Source organism: Camelus bactrianus, chromosome 2 (assembly GCF_048773025.1).
Source record: "Camelus bactrianus isolate YW-2024 breed Bactrian camel chromosome 2, ASM4877302v1, whole genome shotgun sequence".
Lineage (NCBI taxonomy): Eukaryota > Metazoa > Chordata > Mammalia > Artiodactyla > Camelidae > Camelus > Camelus bactrianus.
Window position 1 is genome coordinate 134,792,287 of NC_133540.1, and position 22,686 is coordinate 134,814,972.

The following is a 22,686-nucleotide window of genomic DNA, read 5'->3' on the forward strand; positions in this document are numbered from 1 at the left end:
AGACCCCAAAGGCACGGTTCTTTTTTGCTGGCTACTCTCGCTGGTCTGGCTTCCTCCCTCAGGGAACAGGTCACTGCTCTCCTGGTACTGAAGCAACAGCAACCCGACGACGTTGCAGAGAGAGCAGGACGCGGAGCAAGTTCAGACAGCGAGAGCAGAGAGCAGGCTACCTTCACCGAGTCCGGAGGGCTGAAAGGGGTGCAGGGGAGGAGACGGAGCAGTTTAAGCTTCAGGGGGGCCCAAGCTGACCACTCGCTGACTGACCAATCTCGAGAGTGAGGCTGCGCCGACCCCTCGCAGGGTCGGGATTCTGCAGGAGACCAGGTTTCTCGCAGGATCGGGGTCCCGCAGGGCATCGGGGCTCCAAGGCGGGGTTGGGGCGTCGCTGTGTACCCACCTTGGCGCGCTTTCAGCAGCATCGAGTTGGCCAAGCGGTTCTCGACCTCGACAGACCAATGCCGCCGCCGCCGCCGCCGCCCCCGCCCCCGCCGTCCCCGCCGCCGCCGCCGGGACCCGGCTCCGCGGACAGGGGGCTGCGGAGAGGCGGGGGGAGCCGGCTCTGCCCATCGCTCGCCGGACGCGGCGGGGGGCTCCGCACTGGGTCCCGGGGAGCTGCCCTGGCGCCGCCCCACCTCCTCCCGCTTCTGCCGCCGCCGCCACGGCCACCAGCCGCGCCGCCGCCTCCGACGCCGCCGCTGCCTCTGGCGCTGCCGGCTCTGGCCCGGGGACGCCCCGTCCTTGGGGTCCGGGGCTCCAGCCGGGGAGCGGGCGGGCCGGGGGGCGCTGGTGGCCCGGCCGCCTCCGGTCCCCGCGGTCACCGCGGCCGCGCCGTGGCCCAGGATGTCGGCCCCATCGCCCGGGGAGGGGCTCGCTGGCAGGCGCGCTGCGGCCGCCGCCGCCACCAGCTCTCTCAGCGGCGGGCTCCGACCAACGGCTTCCCAGAAGAGGGAGCCCGAGCGCTCCCCTCCCGGCGCCCTGAGACGGGGGCGGTGCCGCGCGGGCTCCCACAAAGCCCCGCGCGCGCAGCCTGCCGGGAGTTGTAGTCGCTCAGACGGCGGGCGTGGCGGTATTTACCCGACGTTCCTACCGCCTCCGTCCTCGCGAGACTGGGGCCCGTACTCCAGGCTCCCGGGCCGCACGTGTCTGCCGAGGGAGCCTGCTCTCCGGCCGCCGCCGCCTGCTCCAAGCCCTGAGGTGCGGCGACTGTCACCATGGGGAAGGCCAGGTCCGCCGGGGCGCGCGGGAAAGCCCCTGGGGCCCCGGCGGGCGCGCGGGGCGGCCGGACGCGGCCCAACCCCAACCCGTTCGAGGTGAAAGTCAACCGGCAGAAGTTCCAGATCCTGGGCAGGAAGACGCGCCACGACGTGGGGCTGCCCGGGGTGTCGCGCGCGCGGGCCCTCCAAAAGGTAAGCGGGCCGCCGTCCGGCCGCGGTGGGCGCCCGGCCCTAACCCCCGGGCCCCGGCCGCCCGCGGCGCAGTCTCGCGGGCCGGACCGCAGGGATGTGGGCCACGCTGCGCGCTTCCTTCTCTGCGTCTCAGTTTCCTCGTCTGCAAATCTGAGACGATGGTAGTCCCTGCATCCGAGGGCTGCCGCTTGGAGCCCTCCAGACAGTGCCTGGCCCAGTTAGACGTCGCATGTCGTGTGTATCATGTGTCAGTTCAACAATTTTTACTTTCGTGCTTCTGCTTTTGCGTGGGCTGGGACGACGTTCCCCTGGAAAACGCCTGCCCCTCCTTGGAGACCCAGCACACGTGTGTTTCCTTCGGCTCCTTTTCCAGCTCCCTCAGGTAGAGATCATCACTTCCTGATGCCGTGGCCCTGTACCTACCTCTTGTAACCTGTCCTCTTTTGAGACAGAGCTCTGCTGGTTTAGGGACCCCAGATCTCTGTCTGCACTGGAGAGGGGATTACATGGGATGCTCACTGTATGTTTAAAGAAGAGAACCATGTTCCTTGCAAGGTAACTGAAATGCTCCCTTTGTGGAAAATCTCAGCTTTCACCTTACCTGTGTTTATGGTCCCAGAACATTCTGTACTTTAAAATTCAGTTCAGGTGGCATTCTGTACGCAGCTTCTAAGATGTGCTCATTAGTTAGTTTGACAAAATTTAGTGTTACTCTGAAGAGGTATTAGTAGGTTGCTGTGTTATGGAAAGATGTGTTACAGCTCAGTTGTGCCAGCAACCTGGATCCAGGCGAGAGACCAAACAGCACTCGGAGAGTTGGAGAACTCAGGTTTATTATGCCAGCTGTACCGGAGGAGTTAACACTCCCAAGCTCTGGACCCCGTCTGTAGGTTTACACAGGCCTTTATAGGTTGCCAGTTTTACACTTTGTAACATCATATGCAAATAAAGTATAACCGAAGTTGACCAACTAGGAACAAGCTTTGTAGAAATAGCCCAATCAGGAATGAGAGAAATAACCAATCAGGAGTGAGTTCCATGCAAATGAAGTACTACAAATGGACCAATCAGAAGTTAGGGAAGTTGACCAATCATTAGTGAAGGAAATAACCAATCAGAAGTGAGCTCGGGGAACCAATAGAATTTTAGGGGTAAGTAAGCCGTTTTAGAGGCAAAAAGTGAGATAGAACCTCTGGGCCAGGGAACCAGATGGTGCTGGCAAGAGAGTAGTGGCCCTGCTTGGGGGTCCTGCTGGTCTTTTTATGGGGCTTTCTGCCTCTGGTGAAAAAATTAAGGCACAGAAAGGACAAGTAAATTTTCTAAGGGCGCACAACTGGTAAGGGCTGGGGCTTGCACTGGGTTTGAACATTTGTGAAGACTGTGCTCTGCAGAACACTTATGTTCAAGCTCAGTTCTAGAAGTGGAGAGGTAGAGTGAATTAAGACTTGGCCCTGCCTTCAAGGGCGCGTGATCTGTATTCTGTCACACAGCGTACAGTTCACCTGATCTTTGAATGGAATCAGATGTCATCCTTATTGCAAGGAGCTGGCAGTAGTAGCAGACAAGACAGATTTGCAGTTGACTCTGACGTGTCCCTGACTGCACGCCGCCAGGCAGGCGAGGGGAGTGGGGACAGCGGGGGCTCTGGAATAGACATGTTTGTCTTCACCACTGAAGCCTCAGTTTTCTCGTTCCTGAAGTGAGGACGGTAATACACATTCTCCTTCTCGTGGTGGTTGTAAGAGTTAAATAAAATAGCCATTTAAAACACAAGTCAGTTTTCTCTAAGTACTAGCTGTTAGTCTTAAACTTCTCAGCTTGTCCTTAGACTCCCTCAGTCTGGTCCCTTGCTCTGCCTCATGCAACTCAGTTTGTCCAGGAAGACCTGTCTTACCACACACATCGCTCAAGGGCCAGCTCAAGTCACCACTTCTGATAACTTTTCCAAACCCCACAGCTCAGAGGACAGGTTGCTCCTGCCCATGTATCGGACTGGCCCACCTCCCTGCTCTCTGCAGAGGGCCTTAAGGAGGTGTTGCTGCTTCCTCTGAGTCCCCAGTGCTTGGCCCACAGTAGAGACTCAAGTATTGGGAAGAATCAGCAGTAGACCCTGAGTGCTCCGGGGGCTCAGTCGGAAGAAGGTGTAATAGGAACCTCGGAAAAGTCTCCCCAGAGGGAGTCACACTTGAGCGGAAGGGTGAGCAGGGTGTTCTCACACGGGGACGGAGGCACGTTGCCCCGTGGTGGACGGAGTTGGTGGGTGTGGGGTTGGAGAGCCCAGAGCTGTTGGGGGAAGACAGGGTGCGTTGACACATGTAGGGCATGCGGGCTGGCAGGGTAGGCTGCGGCCTTCCCTTTTGTGCAGGGAGCGGTGGGAGCACTTTGGGGCAGCCCTTCGTGTGCAGTGAGATTAGGCTTTGTGTTGAGACTGCTGGTGCCACTCCCAGCACCGTCACGTCACACTGTGCCTCAGTTTCCTCATTTCTAATGTACTTTGTAAAACAACAGTAGTTAATAGATTGATCCCGTAAAATGGGACAGGCATTGTGTTAAGAATTTTACATTTAAACCTCACAGTCAGGCTTTCGAGGGGACAAGTACTATCCCCATCTTGCACATGAGGAAACTGAGACAGGGAGCAGTTCTGTAACTTTCTTCCGGTCGGAAGTGACGGAGCTGAGGCCCAAACCGAGACTCGAGTGCACAGTGCTCACACTGTAGCCACCCTGTGCCCGGCTCTGTCCTGAACTGTGTTCTCCTCTTAACCCTCCTGATCTCCTTAACAGCCTGAGGTAGGAGGAGCTACCATTGTCTCCCCTTCACAGGTGAGTCCACGAATTGCTTCCCAGAGTCCGTGCTGGGAAGGGGTGGAGCTGGTGAGAGTCAGTGCCCTCGCTCCTGCCTGCACCTCCCAGGCACCTGCACACGTCTGGAGTGACGGAGAGTGCTGCGCGTGCTGGCTTGGGGTCACCGACGAATTTTAGCAGTAGACAGATTTGCAGATTCCACATCTGCAAATAAAAAATATTGACTGTGTATACAAATAGATGCACGTGCATAATGACCAGAGACCGCAAGCAGTGCGGCTGCGTCTCTGTGTCTGTGACTGAGCGTGACGTCCCTGCTGACATAAACAGCTTCCTTTCATCTCCTTGTTCCATGTGTCCCTTCCTCTCAGCTAGAACCTCAGCTCCTCGGGCTTCTGTACCTGATGGAATGACCTCTGGGTGCTTAATGGTTCTGTTTTATTTTGGTTGCCGTTGTTTCTCTTCACCCTCTGGCGTTAGGTGTGGAAACACTAACGCATGCCCTAGAGAGTCCCCTGGGTTCCAGACATAGTGCTGTTTGCTGTTTCCCCTCTGTAATTGAGATGAGTCTTTCCAGCCAGTAGATCAGCATTTTGGGGACTGTTCGATTTCCATGTCCTGAGGCATACATATAGAATGGCATCTTCCAATTCATTAGAGCCGTCGCTGGAAGCATCTCCCCTTCGGGGACTGATTGCCAAGCCATCAGAGCTCAGAGTTGCCTGGGCCCTTGAGAGACTGTTCTATGGTCTGTTTTTCAGCGCACCCAGACTTTACTAAAGGAGTACAAAGAAAGGGACAAGTCCAATGTGTTTAAAGATAAACGCTTTGGCGAGTACAGTAGCGACATAAGCCCAGAGGAAAAGATGCTGAAGAGGTTTGCTTTGGAACAGCAGGTATGGAAAACACTGGGCGAGGGTCTTTTGCTGTAGCTTTACACGTAAGTCAAGCACGGGGAGAAGGCAGTTTCCCCCTTGTTCATCTATACTCTCTTGGGCCCTTGCCCACCAAGCTCAGTGGGTGGGTCTTGAATCCTGTACCTAGTCTGGCTGGGCCAGAGAGGAAGCCGCCTTCTGCACATACCAGCTGGGTGGGTAAATTTCTTAAGCAGGGTTCACGGCAGCGATGTGCCCTGGAGTTCCAGACTCAGCTGCTGCCTCCACCTTGGTCGTGGATCGCAGCGCAGTCCTGGTGGGCAGAGCTGCATGATTTCCCAGTGCCCAAGACAGGCCTGCTGATTTATTTACCATCTGTGGGTTCTGTTTCTATCAGAATCTTTGCTCAAATGGCCCAGAATAACCTTAACATTATCACATTGCACAAAATTGGAAAAATCACTTTTTTTATGTTAAATGGATATGGAAATGATAGGACACTGATTTTTTTTTTCCTGTTCTGTCAGCGACAACATGAAAAAAAAAGCATCTACAACCTAAATGAGGATGAAGAACTAACTCACTACGGCCAGTCCCTGGCCGACATCGAAAAGCACAATGACATTGTCGATAGCGACAGTGACTCTGAGGACCGTGGAGCGCTGTCTGGTAAGGACGGGGAGTGGCGAGTCACCCTCTGCCCGCCATTGCACATTCTGCCTGCTCTTCTCAGAGACCTGGAACACACTCCAGGAAGCAGAAGAATCGCTGATTGATTCAGCAAATAATTGGTTTATGTGCCAGGCACTGCCATTGGTTCTGAAGAAATAGCAGTGAATAAAATCTACCTACAGCTCACGTTTTCTGGGGAAACCCAGACAAAAACAAAATACATCACTAAGTCATGCAGACTAGTCAAAAGCAGAAGGGCCATGGGTAAAAATAAAGCAGGGGGAGGTCTGGGACGTGCCATCAGATGGTCCTGATAAGCATCACCAAAAAGGTAGTGGTCGTGCAGGCTCCCAGAGGCCTCGCCAAGGTCCCAGGCCTGAGGTGGGCGTGTGCCTGGGACCAGCCAGGAGGCTGGCAAGGGCGATGGCAACAGGTGGACGGCCAGGGTGCCCTAGGACCCAAGAGAGTGTCTGTCTTCTACTCAGGAGCCACTGGAGGGATCTGAGTGTGGGAGGACGTAGTCCGGTGGGGCGGCACTGAGAGGGCTCCCTGAAGAGTCTGAGTGACCCCTGGGGATTTGACCCAAGCAGCTGGAGAGATGGGATTGCCATAAACGGGTCCCAGGGAGTTTGGGTGCCCATTAACCAGCCAAGGGGAGGTGTCCAAAGGGCTGTGGAAGGCTGAGTCCCCAGAGCTGCCGCCTTAGGAGCAGGAGGGAAAGGGGGGTCGGGAGCCATGGTGAGGTCCCGAGCAGAGCTTCAGCCCAGGCTGCTGAGGACAGGAGGAGGGGGAGTTGGCCTTGAATGAGGTCAACGTCCATTCAGAGGAGAGCCCAGGAGCCAGAGTGGAGTGAAAAGAAGAGACCGAGGGACTGAAGACAGAGGAGCTCTGTGGGAGGGTTTTACTGTGCACAAGGGGGAGAAGGGTTTGGGGGGTGGGTTGGGAGAGTGTGTCCATTAACCCGAGAGAAACGAGGTGGGGGGCAAGATGCAGTAGAAAGAGGCCAGGCGGTAGAGTGCCCTCCAGTGGCTGGGGCGGGAGGGCAAGGTGGGCCTGGGCCAGCTCTGCTGGAGCTGGGGGCGGCACAGGACCAGGCCCAGAGCTGCCGTTGGGTGCCAGGCCTGGGCAGCAGAGGCGCTGCAGGGCTGAACACGTCCAGGCGGGGCGAGTGGACGGGAACACGGTGCAACTGACTGGTGGCCTCAGCAGCCCACCTGGAGCCAGCCACCCGAAATAACCTGCTGCCTGCCTGCCTTCGCTCCATGCCTTCACCTGCTCTACTGTGGCAGGGAGCAGGCAGAGGTGGATTTAATGAGGAAGCAGGGTTGGAGCCGGGGGTGGGGGTGTTGCAGCGCAGGAGCGGGGCTCGGCCAGGGCTGCGGCTTTGGGCCGTCGGGGTCAGAGTGCTGGAGGCTGGAGCCACAGACACCACCTAAAACATTCTCTTTCTGTTACTGGGGTGAGATTTTGGGTAAATTGCTTAACATCTAAGCCTCTGTTTTCTCAGCCAAGAAACTGGATTTTCTAAGCTTTCTTTCTATTACAAAAATCAATAATTCCCATGGTGTTTTATTTCTCTCTCCCCTGGTAGCTCAGGCAGAGCTAGGAATCAGTGACCAGCTGCTCACCCCGGCTCCCGCCCTCGGGGCCTTTTGCCTGGCACAGGTGGGTCCTGAGTGGCCCTGGCCCTGGGCTCCCATCTCAAGACTCAGAGTCCAGCTTATTTTGGTGCTTGTCTTTCAGGAGATTCGAAGGCCACGAAAAAGCAGGTTCTTGGTGTTTCCAGTGGTGTGGGTCACGGCCAGTTGTTCTTTGTCTGTCTCTGGTTTTCTCGGAGTGGCTCGTCGGGTGATTCTTACATGCCCCTGTGGCTGTGGTCTCGCACTGGCGGTGGGCGTGGCATCAGTCCTTAGGGCCGTGTTTGGAGAAATGTGGGCAGGGGCTTCACGAGGTGCTTTCTGCTCTGTCTCCAGCTGAGTTGACCGCAGCCCATTTTGGAGGCGGGGATGGGCTCCTTTATAAGAAGACCTCTCAGCAGCAAGGCGAGGAGGGAGAAAAACCAAAGTCACGCAAAGAACTGATCGAGGAGCTCATCGCAAAGTCAAAGCAGGAGAAGGTGCGTCAGTTCCTGCTCTCGGTGCTGCGGCGCCGTCGGCACACGCTCACTGAGATGGTTTTGAGCTTTTTCTCCCGGTACATTTTTCAGGCTGTATTTAATATCTTCTATGAATTAAATAAAAGCATTCAGTTTGAATAGGAATAAAAATGCATTTTAAATTTCATCAAGCATATACTTCTGATGGTTTCTTGTGGTTTGGGGTGTGGTTTTTTGTTTTGAGGGTGGTTTTGTTTTGTTTTGTGGTTTTGCTCTTATGACATGTACCGAGATTCGCAGGACATCACTGTTTTTTGCTAACAGAGAACTGCTCAGAGCATCTGGGATGGGGGTCGTTTTGCAGCAGGAAGTTTGTTCTGCGTCCTGGGATTCTGTAGCCTTGTCTCTGAGATGCTCATTTCTCGTGGCTCCTCTCCCTGTTGGCCTGTTAGGTGGAACTGAGCTGTGTCGAGTGTGGCCTGGCCACTCAGCTGGGGTCCAGCAGTAATGGGTGTGTGCTGTCCTTTTTCCCTAGAGGGAGAGACAGGCTCAACGGGAAGATGCCCTCGAACTCACAGAGAAGCTCGACCAAGACTGGAAGGAAATCCAGGCTCTCCTGGCACACAAAACGCCCAAGCCAGAGGGCAGAGGCGGGAAGGAGAAACCCCAGGTGGGGCAGCAAGTCCAAGCTGGGCGTACGCCCTGGGCGTGGCCTTTCCCTGCAGAAAAGGGGGCCCCTGCGTCTGTCCTCTGTTTCTCTTAGTTCTGTTAAACTTTATGTTCAGTTGCCTGATACGTGTTATGTCAGGGTGGAAACAGACTAAAAGTTCCTCTGGTATCTGCTCCAGAGGCATGAGAGCAAAGAAGATGGCTGTTTCTTGGTATGAGAGAGAGTTCGGGGAGGGCGCGGGGGGCCTTCAGATGGTGTCTGACCTCTCCTCTTACACCTCTGTGTATCGGCCGCACACTTATTTATTTTTCCCCCCAAACAGTATTTGGTTCCTGCCACATTGGTTTTAGTCTGAATTGCTGGGAAAGCTGCATTCGTTTGGGGGCCAGGTTTCTAGGAAGTCCTCGGATGTCACCAGATTCCTGTGCCCTGCAGCTGTCTGCACATCTGTACGCGTCCCCCATCCTGTTGCTGCCACCTTTACACAGAATCCCATTTGGGGGGCTTAACACCTAAATGAGCAATGTTTAGTTTTGTTAAAGCAGATATATTCTGAGAAGAATTTTCTAGGAGCAAAAAGTCATATATGACCTAAAAGTGTCCCCAGGACTGGTTAGAGCAGCCCGCTCCCCAAGGAGAAAAGACTTAGGGTGCATTTTATGTCTTCCGTGGGGGTGTCCGGCCATCGCTGGGAGGAGCACGAAGGCAGTTACGCAGATCTTGTCCTTAAAAATTGCTAAGAAAGAAACATACCTTCTTTCTGCCCTAGCCTGATGCATATGACATGATGGTTCGGGAGCTCGGCTTTGAAATGAAAGCACAGCCCTCCAACAGGATGAAAACCAAGGAGGAGCTGGCCGAGGAGGCACAGGCGCGGCTCAGACGCCTGGAGGTACGGGGTGGGGCAGCTGTCCGGGGGCTGCGCGGCCCTCCTTCAGGGCCCCTCCGCCTCGCTGTGTGAGGTGGGCTGAAGGAGTCCTGCGCTTCATCAGTGGGATCTTTTTAGCCTGTGTAAGTTTATGTTTGTTTTACTGTGTGTGTGTGTATATATAAATATATTACTATAAAAACCAAAAAAATGCAGCTAATATCCAACATAACAAAGGAAAAATGGACTTTTCCCCCTAATCTCTGTACCTCAGAACAACTGCTAGCGGTATGTGCCTTCTCACCTTTTTTCTGTCTCTGAAGGGTTTTAAAAATTTTATTACATTATGAAACAAAAATGAAATAGAGACATAGTGTCCTGCATCTGGGCTTTTCAGTGTCTCGCATCGTGGCTTCCTCCTGCGTCTGCCACCTGCTCTCAGGTGGTAAAAGTAGTTGAGCTCCTGGTTTAATCGCACGCCGACCTCAGGGTAAGGGGCCCTGCTCCTCTCTTGCCCTGGAGAGTGGTGGCGAGTGACGTTCATGGCTGGCTGGCATGATTTGGCCAGAAAGACCTCAGAGTAATAGGTTTTGCTGCCTTGTGACTAGAACTATTTCTGCCACAATATTTATTTTTATTTTTGTTAATTAAGTCTTCCATACGATACTTACCGAGGGTTTGATTGAAGACTGAAAGCAGGAGGCCTGTTGGCTTGCCCTGACGGCCAGCAGGGCGTGCCTTGGAGGCACGTGTGCACCCGCACAGCTGACGACTTTCCTCTCTCCTGCTCAGGCCGAACGACTCCGAAGAATGCTTGGAAAGGATGAGGATGAACGTACCAAGAACCCAAAACACGTGTCAGCGGATGACCTGAGTGACGGCTTCATACTGGACAAAGATGACCGGCGTGTGCTCTCTTACAAAGTGAGGGGCTTGCCTTCGCTTCCTAGTTTTCTCTGTTAATTTAGAAGAACGTGTTTCCTGGTATTTCATTTAACAGACTTACCTGAGATGGACATTGTAAGTCTTTTTAAAAACGGCTTCTCCGGGGCTCTTTATTTGGGTGTTCACGGTGTGGCAGAGCAGGCTGAGACATTAGTCCTCCCCACCTACTCTGGAGAACACGGGGCACACGAGACTTGGTCGCTGAGTATGATCCTGAGGAATATTTTGAGGAAAATAGTTGTGTTTCTAAGACTGGTGCGGGTTTTCATTCCTGAGCCCTACAAGGTCTGGACCCGTGTCCGCTGTGAGAGTGTGTCGATCAGGACTCAGGGCAGGAAAATGGGGAGATAGGCGTCTCAAGCAGAAAAGGGTCCAGGGCAGGATGCTGGGTGCTCGCAAAACACTGAGTTATCTGGGGGAGATGGTCAGGGGTCACCTGGGTCACCCCCTGTGCCTGCAACCCTGCTGAGCCAGCTGTCCCCAGCCTGGTGTCCCCACGACCAGTGGTGGTGCTGCAGAGGCCCCCCCCCCCCGCTGCTGGGGCCATGGCCGCTGGTGCGCCGTCGACACCCTGGACCCCGCTGCTCCCTGGCAGAAACGAAACCTTGCCCAGGCCCCTGGTGGCAGGGTTTTGGGAAATGTGGTTCCCAGGCCGTGAGCCCCTGTGGCTCACAGCTGCATCGAAGAGGGTGGGCAAGAGGCCCAGGGCCGTTGGACATGCAGCACATGGTTTATGTCCCTTGCAAACGAGTGAGAAAAAGCACTTGTGTGTGCACAGCACTAGATGTGTCACGTGCTGCTGTCCCCGGGCAGTGATGCTTCTGGTTTCCCCTTCTATTCCCAGGACGGAAAGATGAACGTCGAGGAAGAGCTGGGCGGGGAGGCCAGTGCCAGTGAGAGCGCAGAGGAGGAGGAGGAGGGCTCGGGCGAGGAAGGGGACCCAGAGGAGAGCGATGGCCCGGACGGCCACTCGGACCTGGAGTCAGATGTGGGCAGTGAGGATGGCGGCGAGAGGGCAGAGGAGGACGCATGCCTGGTCCCCGGGGACATAGCGATAGCTCATGACGGAGGAGCGCGAGAGGCTGCCAGGACGGAGCTGCCCTACACGTTGGCAGGTGGGCGGGCAGCAACCTCTGAAGCCTGGGGGCCCGCCTCCCAGGGGCTGCGACTGTGGAGGGGGGTGAGGCAGGGGCAGTCTGTGGGTCCTGTCTGCAGACAGGCATGGTCAGCCTCTTCCATGGTTTCCCCCCCGGCACGGGTGTCAGTCTCATCGCCCGGCGGCAGCAGTTCTGCAGGCCCCGGGTACTTCTACGCTGTTCTCATGGTCGGCTGCAGGGCAGGAGCGCCAGGCACCTGCGCAGGCACCTGTCCTGGGCTCAGACCTGGCCACTCCTGCTGGGCCTCCCAACGTCTTACACAGAACATAGCGTGCTGTTCTGCCCCGTGTGCAGATGCACATCGTCCGGGTACAATCTGAGGTTGTCTTGCGCCCTAAGGTGCTTCCCCGAGAGGTCCGACCAGTGGGGGAGGCTGGCTTCAGCGGACATGGCCTTGATCCACGGGAGTGTCAGGCGGGGACACTGCTCCGAGTGGTCTGGGCCTTCAGCGCGCCGTGCCCTCTGCTCCCCACGTGTTGGGTATTGAAGCAGATTCCTGATGGAGGGATGGTGGGCGGCCACTTCTTCTTTGAGGTGTCTCGGAAACGTAGTCACCAGCAGGAGCCCCATTCACTCTGGCCTCACCTTGGCCATGAGAAGTATCTGTGGTGATTCAGTGGGAAGTGAAATCAGTGTTTCCATAAAATACGTTGAATTGTCTCTTTGGGTGAAATGGAAGACATCCTGTTACTTAGTTTGTGTTTAGTTTTTATCTCTGTTACAGAACGTGAGGATTCCCATTTGACGTGTTAAATGCGGAGTGTGCTTCGCGTTTTTGACAGCTCCGGAGTCCTACGAGGAACTGAAGTCTTTACTGTCAGGAAAGTCGGTGGAAGAGCAGCTTCTGGTTGTGGAGAGAATTCAGAAATGCAGCCACCCGAGTCTCGCGGTGGGAAACAAAGCCAAGCTAGAAGTACGCAGTGTGTACAGGGGTGCGGGGGCGGGGGGGCCGGCCTGAGCGCCTACCGCCGAAGCTGGCGTGACAAAGTGCGTCCCCCGCTCACCACCTCGCGGCATGATCCCACGCCTAGGGGGCGGGATGAGCAGAGAGCCAGGCCCTGATGGCCATCACCCCAAGGCCCACAGCAGGCCCGGGCGGCCAGCTCTGTTCCCTCGTTTCCGTGTGAGCTCACCTCACTCGGCCGTCAAGCAGCAAAGCCAGACTTCTGGGGAAATAGGGGCCTTGTCTTCTCTGGGTAAATGCTGACTGGCCACTGGACAAGGCGCCATGCTGGGTGTGTTCTAGACTTGGGTGTTGTGGCTGCTGCCTAAAGGGCACACCCAGACCCTGAGCTCTTAGCTGCTCCTGTGAGTGACCGCGGGCCTCTGCCCACGAGGTGCAGTGGCTCCTGTCCCAGCCCTGCCGTCGCGGGCGTGGGGGCAGCGCCTCGTGTGCTCAGTCCTGGGTCTGAACTCTCTCCAACCCCTGCTCCCGCGCAGAAACTGTTCGGCTTCCTTTTGGAATACATTGGCGATTTGGCTACAGAGGACCCCCCAGGCCTCGGCATAATTGACAAGTTGGTCGTGTAAGTGAAACTGGTGGGTTGTCTGGAAGGTGGGGCCGAGTTGAACAGACTTTATGCTGTTTAGTAAAAATACATTCTGCATTTATTAAGCTTGGCCTTGAAGCAAGGCCCACAGCAGGCATGGCTGCGGTGACTTCAGTGATGACAGCCCACTCTTAAGTCGTGTTAACACGTGTCTTGCATCATGACAGAAATGGGACGTGTTTTTAACTGCAGAGTGACTTTGAGACAGTTGGGCCCCTTCAGCCGTGTTCACAGTGTCTGATGCCTAATTGTCTTGTTCCGTCACCAGTGAAGCCTCAGGCTCTGCCGGGGCGGGGGGAGGGGGGTTTGGAACCCGTCGCAGGCAGCATCTGGTGGTCGCCCCGCTCTCCCCCCACCCCCGCCCCAGGCCTTGCCTCCTCGGAGCTCGTTGTGCTCACACACGTGCAGGGCCTCCTGCGCTCCTGCCCCTGCCCTGGGCCGTGCACAGCACCCTCACCGCAGCAGAACCGCTGGCAGGCAGCTCCGGCCTCATGTGGGCTGGAGGGAGTGCAGCGGGCAGAGATCTGAGTCGGGAGGGTCAGTGAGAGCGGGTGGCCCAGTGGGGCCCTCGGCCTCCTGGAGCGCTTGGTGGGGGGCCAGTGAGTCCGCATGCAGAGTACCTTAGACCTGGTGGCCCCCTCTGGTGCAGAGGGTGCCTCCTGAGCTGTTATTGAAAATACAGCTCCTGCCACCTTTGCTCCCGAGAAGTCATGACCGGAGGTTTAGGAAACAGCAGAAAGGAGCACAGGTTATTGTAAAACACCACTGGAGGGCCTGCCGGCTGCCGGGACAGGAAAGCGGGTTCCTCCAGTGACTTCCAGTTCTTACTGGCCACTGGAGAGACTGCCGGGGCAGCAGGAGGGCCTGCCGGCTGCCGGGACAGGAGAGTGGGTTCCTCCAGTGACTTCCAGTTCTTACTGGCTCAGTCGGCAGGTGACGTCGCAGAACGTGGGCAACGTAGGAGGTTTGGGGTTTTTTCTGTTTTTGTCACCTGAAGACCTTCAGCCCTGACTGACTGACGTTTCTGATGAACAGGCATTTATATAATCTCTGCCAGATGTTTCCTGATTCTGCAAGCGACTCCATGAAGTTCGTCCTCCGAGACGCCATGCACGAGATGGAAGCGACAGTGGAGTCCACTGGCCGGGCGGCCTTCCCGGGCCTGGACGTGGTGAGAGGGGGCTGGTTTAGTGCAGTCGTCCACCTCTAGCCTCCAGTGGCCGGCAGAAGGGTTTTCCCTTGGGCCACGTGAAAGGATGTTCCAGAGATTTCTGTCTGTAGTGATAGGGGCTCCCTCTCCGCTCGTAAAACGTTCCTGGATGTTCTTAAAAGTCTAGGTGGGAAAGGGCAGTCACGTGCTGTGGACGCTCAGAGGCAGGCCCGGTACACGAGGCTGAATCTCGTCCTCACGGTGCCCTGGGAGGCGTGAGTGCGGTGTGCCGTCCCACAGGTGAGGGAGCGCAGGCCGCGGGCGGCAGGGCTGCAGCCCCGGGCGGCTCCTGGCTGCCCTGTAGTCAGGAGAGCTGCTACCTCTGGACCCGGCAGTGGTGTTGGAGCCCTGGTCCCTCCCAGCTTCTAGTGTAGAGAAAAGTGTGACGCTTCATTATTCAGGAGGACGCAGGCGCTCCCTCCTGCCCAGACGGAAGCGGGCTCTTCTGCTGACACTGCCACGGCCGCTCCCGGGGAAGCTCTGCCTTGGCTCCGTGGGGCCGGACGTGGGGCGGAGCCTGGGGCTCCGGAGACCCGGGACCTCAAAGTGCGTGCTGTTCTGCCCGCTCGCTTTGTGGGGTCGAATGGAGGGGAGGGGTTCTTCTCCCAGAGCAGAGCTGGTAGCGTTTGGTCCCGAGAAGCTCGGGCTGCTGCTTCCTGGGCTAAGGCCGAGGGGGCAGTGAGCTCCTGGCTGGCAAGTGACCTTGGCCAGGAAGGGCTCGTCAGCCCTGCCAGACCCACGGTCCTGTCTCTGTTTTCTAAAACACCGTACGTCCTGGAGGAGTTGGCCTTGTGCTGTGAGGGTGGCCCTGCCCAGCGCGTGGGGAGGTGAGGGGGGCGCGGGCACCTTCGGGGGCCGTGCTCTGGCCGCCAGACACATGACAGCTGGTGTCCCTGCGTGCTTGGCTGTGTTCCCTCCGGAGCTTCAAAACCTGTTTTGCTCTTGGGCCCTTTCAAAAGGCGCCGTTTTCACCTTTGTTTTCCCTTTTTAACCTGTGTGGTGACTTTCTTTCCAGCTCATTTACTTGAAAATCGTTGGGATGTTGTTTCCAACCTCGGACTTCCGGCACCCCGTCGTCACCCCCGCGCTGCTGTGTATGAGCCAGCTGCTCACCAAGGTACGTCAGCAACCCCCACCCCGGCGTCCCGGGACCAACCGACGGCTCTGGCGGCAGAACAGCTCTCCTGCGGGGGTGGGGAGATCAGAAGTGGCCTCGCCCCACCCCGCCCCGCCCTGCCCTGTGCTCCTGGGCTCTGCCGCCCCAGGCCAGGGGCAGAGGGTGTGACCCCAGAAAGCATCAGGTCTGATGTGGGGCCCTGTTCCCCTCTTGGCTTAAAAAGATCCCCATAGTTCCTTTTGCCTCCGTTGGGCGTGTGAGGGGTGCACACGCCCTGCAGTAATGATCGTTCCACTTCGAAAGGGGGGCCCTGTGATCACAACACTCTCCCCCACTGAGCCTCCCGGGCCGCGCCCTGGTCCTCCACAGTGCCCCGTCCTGTCCCTGCGAGACGTACTGAAGGGCCTGTTCGTGTGCTGCGTGTTCCTGGACTACGTGTCTCTGTCTCAGAGGTTCATACCCGAGCTTGTTAACTTTCTCCTCGGGATCCTCTACATAGCGACTCCGAAGAAGCAAAGCCAAGGTGAGTTGTTTTGACGGAGCTTTTTCAAATATGTTGTAGTTCAGAATTTAAAATCTTTCAAAAGTAGTGCATATTCAAGTAGAAAATTCGGAATACGGAGAAGTTAGAAGACAAACACACCTGAAGTCCGTCACGCAGAGCAGCAGCCTTCCCCTCTATGTGGCTGCGTCCACACCCGCACTTTGGAAAATCAGGGTCACAGCTGCGTGTGGAGAGTCTGAACCGAGTAAGGGCAGAGTTTCCCCATGCAGCAAGTCTCACTACCAAAAATACATAAAACGCCTCGGTTTTTATGTTGACTGTGTGTTGAAGGAGCACATGGGGGAGAAACACAGGACACCAGTAAGGTTCGCCCTTCTGCTTTGTTTGCGTGTGGCGACAGCTTTTTAGCTCACACACCGCTCACAGTGTGCATCTGGTTGGCCGCGTTTCCCTCACAGCTTCTGCAGCGTCCCGAGTTTGGGGAGGAGAGAGAATCAACAGCAGTGCTCTGAAAATGAGCCGTAGCCTCTGTTCACCCCCTGAGCTGCGGCGCCCTCACCGCCGCCCCCCATGACCCGACACCCCCGACGCTCCCTCCTCGTCCCCGGGGGTTGCTTGCCCTTGGTCCCCTCGCTCTTTCGTGCCTGTGGGGTCCCTCTCCTGGCCTGATCGCAGGTCGCGTCTCAAGGACAAGCCCTCGTCCCCATTTGCAGCACATCTGTGGTGCTGAGCACCTGCACATGCCCAGCGGGCGCCCTTTGGGGTCTGGCGGCCCCTCCGCTCAGCACGCCGTGTGCCCCGTCCTCGCTTTCCCCTCGTAACCTCGGGGAGGCTTCCCTGCCTGTCGCTCTCCCCCTGACCCTCATGCTGCGTGCACCTCTCCACCAGCCATGGGGGTGGCGCCGGAGAGGCCTGGCCACACCCCAGGGAGACCCATCAGAAGAGACTGCAGCTCAGGGCAGGGAGCCGCAGGGGGCGCCTGCTGGAGTCGGGCGGGCGGGGGTCGCAGCTGGCTGCTGCCCACCTGTGCCTCCCTCTGCCCAGCCACCGCCCACGTGGCCTCACCTGGACCCGCCAGGCCCTGTGCCCTCCCCCACAGGCCGCTCCCTCCACCTCGACGGCTTTTCTGCCTCACAACTGGGTTAAGCCCTGCTCCCCGCCCCAGGTCTCTGGAACAGGCCTTCTCTGACCTGGTTAGCTTGGCTTCCTGGCTCCACCCCCAGCGCCCCCAACTGGTCCCCCTCACCCTCCTCTGCTTTTTTTTCTGTCCGTTGTTTCTTCCCAGCAGTCAGTCTGGTTCGTTCATGTCCTCCACGGGCAGGGACCTGGTCTGTTCTTGGACCTGGCCCAAGCACCACCGCTAAAGCCGTCGCTCACCTCTGCGCGGGAAATGCATGTTTGTTGAAAGTGAACTTCCAGAGGCCTCACCCCAGAGAGCCTCCCCAGGGGCCTGGTAACACTCAGAGGCCGTTTCTGTCCCTGTCCCACTTGGATTCAGGTTACACTCTGGTGCACCCTTTCAGAGCACTTGGGAGGAACTCAGAGCTGCTCGTGGTTTCTGACAAGGAGGACATGGCCACATGGCAGAGGAGACGCCTCTCCCTCCACTGGGCAGCTGGACCGAAAGCCCAGACGAAGACGGAAGCCAACCACACCAGGTACGTGCAGGCCCAGGGCTCCCGGGACGTGGCTCCTGGGCCCCTGGGTGCCAGGCAAACCCCAGAGGCCAGGCCAGGAGCCAGGCGTGACCCAGGACCCAGCAGCTGAACGCGCACCAGCCTCGCCTCTGTTTGCAGACGACGTGATCTGGTCTGTAGAAAACCCCAGTGATTCCACAGAGAAGCTGTGAGCTCTGAAAAGGTGAACTCGGCGAAGTAGTGGGGTGCGGAGTCAGCTGTGTCTCCACTCAGTGAACAGTCTGAAGAAGAAGTCACAGAAGTGACTCCATGTACAGTCACGTCAAAAGCAGTGCAATACTTAAGAATTAACTGAACCAGGGAGGTAGAAGACTTGTACAGCGAAACTGCAAAACACTGCTGGAAGAAATGATCAAAGACATAAGTAGACGGAAACACATCCCTGTTCGTGGGCTGGGAGGCCTGATCACCTCCACAGACCATCACGCTAGGGCTTAAGTTCCAGCGCAGGAATTTTGTGGGGTCACAGCTTCAGTCTGTAGAAGTGGCAGGGTGAGGAGAGGGCTGGGGCTTTTTCCTGTAAGTCCTTTCATTCTCTGATTTTTTAAAATATGAATTATTTGAAATTTTTTGTTGAATTTTTTTTATTGTGTTAAAATATAGATAATATAAAATTTACCATCTTAACCATTTTAAATGTATGGTTTGGTGACATTAAGTGCATTCACATTGTTATGGAACCATTACCACCAGCCACCTCCAGAACTCACTCATCTTCCCAAACGGAAACTCTGTCACAATTCCCCACCCTCCCCCAGCTCCCGGCAAGCACTGTCTGCTTTCTGCCTCTGCGGACTTGACTCCTCGGGACCTCATATGGGTGGAATCATACAGGATTTGTCCTCTTGTGACTGGCTTATTTCCCTGAGCATAATGTCCCAAGGTTCATCCATGCTGTAGCAGGTGTCAGAATTTCCTTCCTTTTTAAGGCTGAGTAATATTCCACTGTGTGGATGGACCATATTCTTGTTTACCCATTCATCTGTCAGTGGACACCTGGGTTGCTCCCACTTTTTGGTTACTCTGGGTAGTGCTCCTGTGGATGTGGGTGTACAAGTGTCTGTTCTGGTTCCTGCTTTCAGTTGTGCTCATACCCGGAAGTGGGACTGGTGGCTCACACAGTAGCTCTCTTCTTTTTTAGGAACCTCTATACTGTTTTCCTCCGTGGCTGCACCATTTTATGTTCCCACTAGGAGTGCACAAGGGCTCCGGTTTCTCCACATCCTTGTCAGCACTTAGTATTTTCTGTGTTTTTTTGATATTAGCCATCCTCATGGGTGTGATTTTGGTTTTGATTTGCATTTTCCAGATCATTAGTGATGTTGAACATCTTTCCATGTGTTTATTCATAATCTTCTTTGGAGTAATGTCTGTTCAAGTCCTGATGGCCATTTTTTTCTCCAGAATGGTGTATGTTAGTTTCAAAATATACCTGTTTGGTGTTGCAGATGGTTTTAATTATTTAAAAACTGAAATGGGATTTATTTAAGATGAGGACTTCGGCCATTGTGGCAAGTCAGTCAGTTCTCCTGGGTCTCTCCCATGTGTTATTAAACTTTGATTTTCTCCTCTTTAAAAGAAGACTAACTACAACAGAGCCACTCTTTCCAGGTTGTTCCTGCTTTCCGCTCCACAATCCTTGCTCTGGGAAACGCGGCGTTTTCTTTAGCTCCGAATACTGCGGGCGTTGGCTGCTGCGACGCTGCGCGCGGCCGATACTTGACCTCAGTGTCCGCGGCCCACGCTGGGCGCTTCAGAGCGGCACGTGGAAGGGTTTCACTTGCCAAGACAACTGGCTCTGTTGGTGGCGGAAAGAACGAGGTGGCCCTTCCTCTCGCCCCTGCAGACTATCCTGCCTGGCCGTGTGTCTGGCCCTGGTGGAGCGCTGTGTGCGCGTGTACGGCGCTCTGCCGTCCTTCCACGACATCGTGAGGCCCCTGAGAGCCCTCCTGACGGAGCACCTGGCCGACAGCAGCCGCCCCCGGGAGCTGCAGGTGAGGCCCTGGCCCGGCGCGGCCATTTCTGTGACGGGGCGGGGGGGCGGGGGACGGGTGAGCGCATTTCCACCGTTAAGATTCCAGCCCTTGAAACCAAGGACGGCACATGCACACCATGAACACCGGTGGGAAGGAACATTAGAGTCGTGGGAAAACTAGCGAGAAGCCACAGTCCTGCTGAGCTGAGCTAGGACCTGCAATTTTATTTGAAGGTTGTTAACACTGTTCGGCGGTTCAGTGCCCCTTCCCCCCGCCCACTGCCCGCTGGGGCCTGGACAGCGGCTCCAGGCTCCGCATCCCTCCCAGGCCACACGGGTTTTCTGAGGATGGGCCCACTATGCTGTTCAGGGAAGCCTGGAAGCTCCCACGTGTATGAATGGGCTTGTTCCCCAATGTGTGTGCCTCCGTGGGTTGGACTCCGGCCATGCCAGGCACTGTGAGGAGGGTGCGGGCCGCCCAGTCGTGCAGGTTCCCTCCCCTGTCAGCAGGAAGACGGGAGCCGATCCGGCCAGACATACAGCCGGTGTCTGTGAGCACAGCTCCTCCGTTCAGCAGCCCAGGCAGCCACGGCCCCGGGGAGGAGCGTCCGGCGGTCAGCGTGGGCTGGTGTGCCTTTCAGGAGCTGGGGCAGAGCGCACTGACGGAGATGGAATCTCACGCGCGGCTCTGCCGGCCGCTCGTCTGTGAGAAGAGCAAGCCGGTGCCGCTGAAGCTGTTCACCCCCCGGCTGGTCAGAGTGTGAGGACAGCGGGGCTCCCAGTCCCCAGTCCCGGGAGGGGCCCGGGAGGGGGGCCGTGGGCCTGGGCAGCCTTGACCTGAGGCCCCGCCGGCTCTGGGTCAGACCTGGGCTCCATGTCCGCCTCCTGACGCAGGCTTTCCGCTTTCAGCCTGGAGTTTGGGAGGAAGCAGGGGAGCAGTAAGGAGGAGCAGGAGAGGAAGAGGCTCATCCACAAGCACAAGCGGGAGTTCAGGGGGGCCGTCCGGGAGATCCGCCGGGACAACCAGTTCCTGGCTCGGATGCAGCTCTCGGAGATCACGGAACGGTGAGAGGCTTCCGGGCTGGGCTGGCTGCTGTGAGCCAGGGCGAGGGCCCGGCCCCTCCGTGACCTGGACGCAGGGGCTGGGCTGGGGCGGGGCAGGCAGCTTCCGTCACTGTGGCTCCACGTGCTTCTGAACCGCTCTTGGGTCAGATACAGGCAAGAAAAAGGCAAGACGTCCTCCAAAAACTAATCCAAAATGGCTTTTTTTTCCCAAGGGATGCGGAAAGAAAGCGGAAAGTGAAGCAGCTTTTTAACAGCCTGGCTACGCAAGAAGGTGAATGGAAGGCTCTGAAAAGGAAGAAGTTCAAAAAATAAGTCGTGTTTTATGAGTTAGACAAGGAGGTTCTGTGGAGTGAAGGTGGTAAGGGACGCTGTAAGGGCAGTGAGAGTTTCTCCCTGCGCTTCAGTTCCTGTAAAGACCTCTCTCCTGAAGAGCTGCACTTTGGGAATTAGGACCAAGCCTCTGTGAGAGCTGTGTGCGAATACACTGTAAAGACCTTTGTTCTTCGTGCCCAGACAAACCTCCGTTAGTCACAGTTGACTCTGGACAACTTCACGTGTAGAATTTGGAGTGTTAACTTACATAAATTTTCATTTACAAATGAAATGAGTTTGCAGACAGTTTAGAACTCGCCCATGACCCCTGCACCCTAGCTACCATGATTGGCCTTGTCCCAGTTCCGTCTTAATTTGATGCCTGGGGGTGGCTGTGGAAGGCGGAGGGGCTGGGCGGCATCCACAGTGACCCATGGGGCAGTTCTGGGCCACAGTAATTTTCAGTTGGAAGGCCCAGAGGTTATGGTTAAGCTTGTAAGTTAACAAAGTGCCAACTTTTCCTCTGCTCTAACCAGGAGGCTTCCCAAGGACAAAGGAGGCTGGCTGCCCACCTGTCCGTGCAGCCCTGGGGCCATGGCCTTGCACAGGGCCACGTCCCTGAGTAGGGGGCTGGGGAGGGTGGGTCCCTCAGCCCCCATGCCCCGTCCCAGTCTCCTAGGGTGAGACACTGGGTCCTCATTCCCCAGGTGACTGCGGGTCACATGGCTGATGTCACAAGCCATGGCCGCGACCATGGGGAGATTTGAGGGCTAGCCAGACTGGACAAGGAGGAGGTGACCAAGAGGGTGACCAGGCCCAGAATCTGGCTCTCCCAAACAGGGTGGTGGGGGGAATCAAGTTTGGAGGGTCCATCAGTGTTGGAGCTCAGAATGCGAACACAGGGCCAGAACGCCCCTTGGTGGCAGGCCGGGCTCCAGCCAAGGTTGCCTTGGGTTTGAAACGGACCAATGAAGGGACCACATTGGATCAGGTACTTGTATCCTACCCGCCTCCCCAGGATTCTTGACAGGTGTGTGCCCCACAAATCTCCGCAGCCCTGGCGCTGGTCAGCTCCACAGACAGGCCGCTTCAGCTCCTCGCTGTGTAGCCCTGGCCTGCTGGTAGCATCGTACGGGCTCGAGATCTCGTCCACGGGTGAACTCTCGTGCAGCTGTTGCTCCATTAATTCGCCAGGCCACAGGGCTCTCGGGCCCAGGCCTTGCTACTGAGCTCTGTGAGAAAGGAGCGTGCCAGCACCAACTCACAAAGCCCCAGCTTTGGATCGTGTGTCATCCGAGCATACTTGCATGTGCCCACCCTGGGCCTCTCCCTGACCTCTCCAGACATAACCCTTGGAGATTCCAGTATGGACATAGATGGCCGTCCAGCCCAGCCTCCTGCTTCTTGCAGGAGGTGTGTGTAGAATGGGCCCTGGAAGAAGGTGGTTATGAAACCCAGCTGTGACCACCTGGCTAGGTGTAGAAATGAGAGCTGTCCTGAGTATTTCGATATGAAAACGCATGTAGGTTATCCAGCTCTTCTTTCCCTCAGCCCCTCCCCTGCCGTCTAAGGTGAGAAGTGTTTAGGCTTCTCTCCAGTAGGCCAGTTTCCAGCGTCTAAAGGGGGCGTGATCGGCAGGAAGAGTTGAATGGCGCCCAAACCTGGATGAAGGAACGTGTCCTCTTTAGGGAAAGAGCTAACAGGTGTTCTTTGGGGTCAGAGGTGGGACAATTGCATGTTAGAAGTGTGAGTGCGATTAT

At 56.5% G+C, this 22,686-nt stretch overlaps 2 protein-coding genes across 13 annotated transcripts in view; one reads left to right on the top strand and one right to left on the bottom strand.

Annotated features, from left to right (window-relative positions):
* The window catches only part of GRK4 (G protein-coupled receptor kinase 4), a 47,435-nt gene extending 46,389 nt beyond the window's left edge, over positions 1–1,046 (bottom strand). For 5 of the 11 annotated variants that reach the window (XM_074351608.1, XM_074351603.1, XM_045519956.2 and 2 more), the window contains exon 1: positions 398–536. Coding sequence is in view for 5 of the 11 variants with exons in the window: in XM_074351597.1 (XP_074207698.1) it covers positions 398–567 (170 nt within the window). In the remaining 6 variants the exon portion in view is untranslated. Of the gene's footprint in view, positions 1–397 lie in introns of all 11 variants that reach the window. The other 6 variants (XM_074351581.1, XM_074351593.1, XM_074351599.1 and 3 more) reach the window with 6 other exon arrangements.
* An 8-nt stretch (positions 1,047–1,054) lies between these two features.
* Positions 1,055–21,218, top strand: NOP14 (NOP14 nucleolar protein). Of its 2 annotated transcripts, XM_074351437.1 has the most exons (18): positions 1,059–1,406; positions 4,975–5,109; positions 5,616–5,757; positions 7,734–7,876; positions 8,391–8,525; positions 9,295–9,417; positions 10,186–10,317; positions 11,183–11,453; positions 12,278–12,408; positions 12,936–13,021; positions 14,081–14,216; positions 15,271–15,372; positions 15,742–15,895; positions 17,376–17,535; positions 19,421–19,568; positions 20,191–20,309; positions 20,459–20,614; positions 20,827–21,218. In XM_074351437.1, exons 1-18 carry the CDS (start codon positions 1,212–1,214, stop codon positions 20,924–20,926), a joined length of 2,568 nt encoding a protein of 855 aa, XP_074207538.1. In that variant the 5' UTR covers positions 1,059–1,211; the 3' UTR covers positions 20,927–21,218. The 2 variants fall into 2 exon arrangements, 1 of the variants encoding a protein (XP_074207538.1); XR_012501733.1 differs by lacking the exons at positions 20,459–20,614; positions 20,827–21,218 and having other exon boundaries at positions 1,055–1,406; positions 17,401–17,535.
* The last annotated feature ends 1,468 nt before the right edge of the window (positions 21,219–22,686 follow it).

Coding starts and splice junctions, on each gene's coding strand:
- NOP14 (XM_074351437.1), top strand. CDS start 1,212: ATGGGGAAGGCCAGGTCCGCCGGGGCGCGCGGGAAAGCCCCTGGGGCC. Junction 9,418..10,185: donor CGCGGCTCAGACGCCTGGAG/GTACGGGGTGGG, acceptor TCTCCTGCTCAG/GCCGAACGACTCCGAAGAAT. Junction 15,896..17,375: donor TCCGAAGAAGCAAAGCCAAG/GTGAGTTGTTTT, acceptor ACTTGGATTCAG/GTTACACTCTGGTGCACCCT.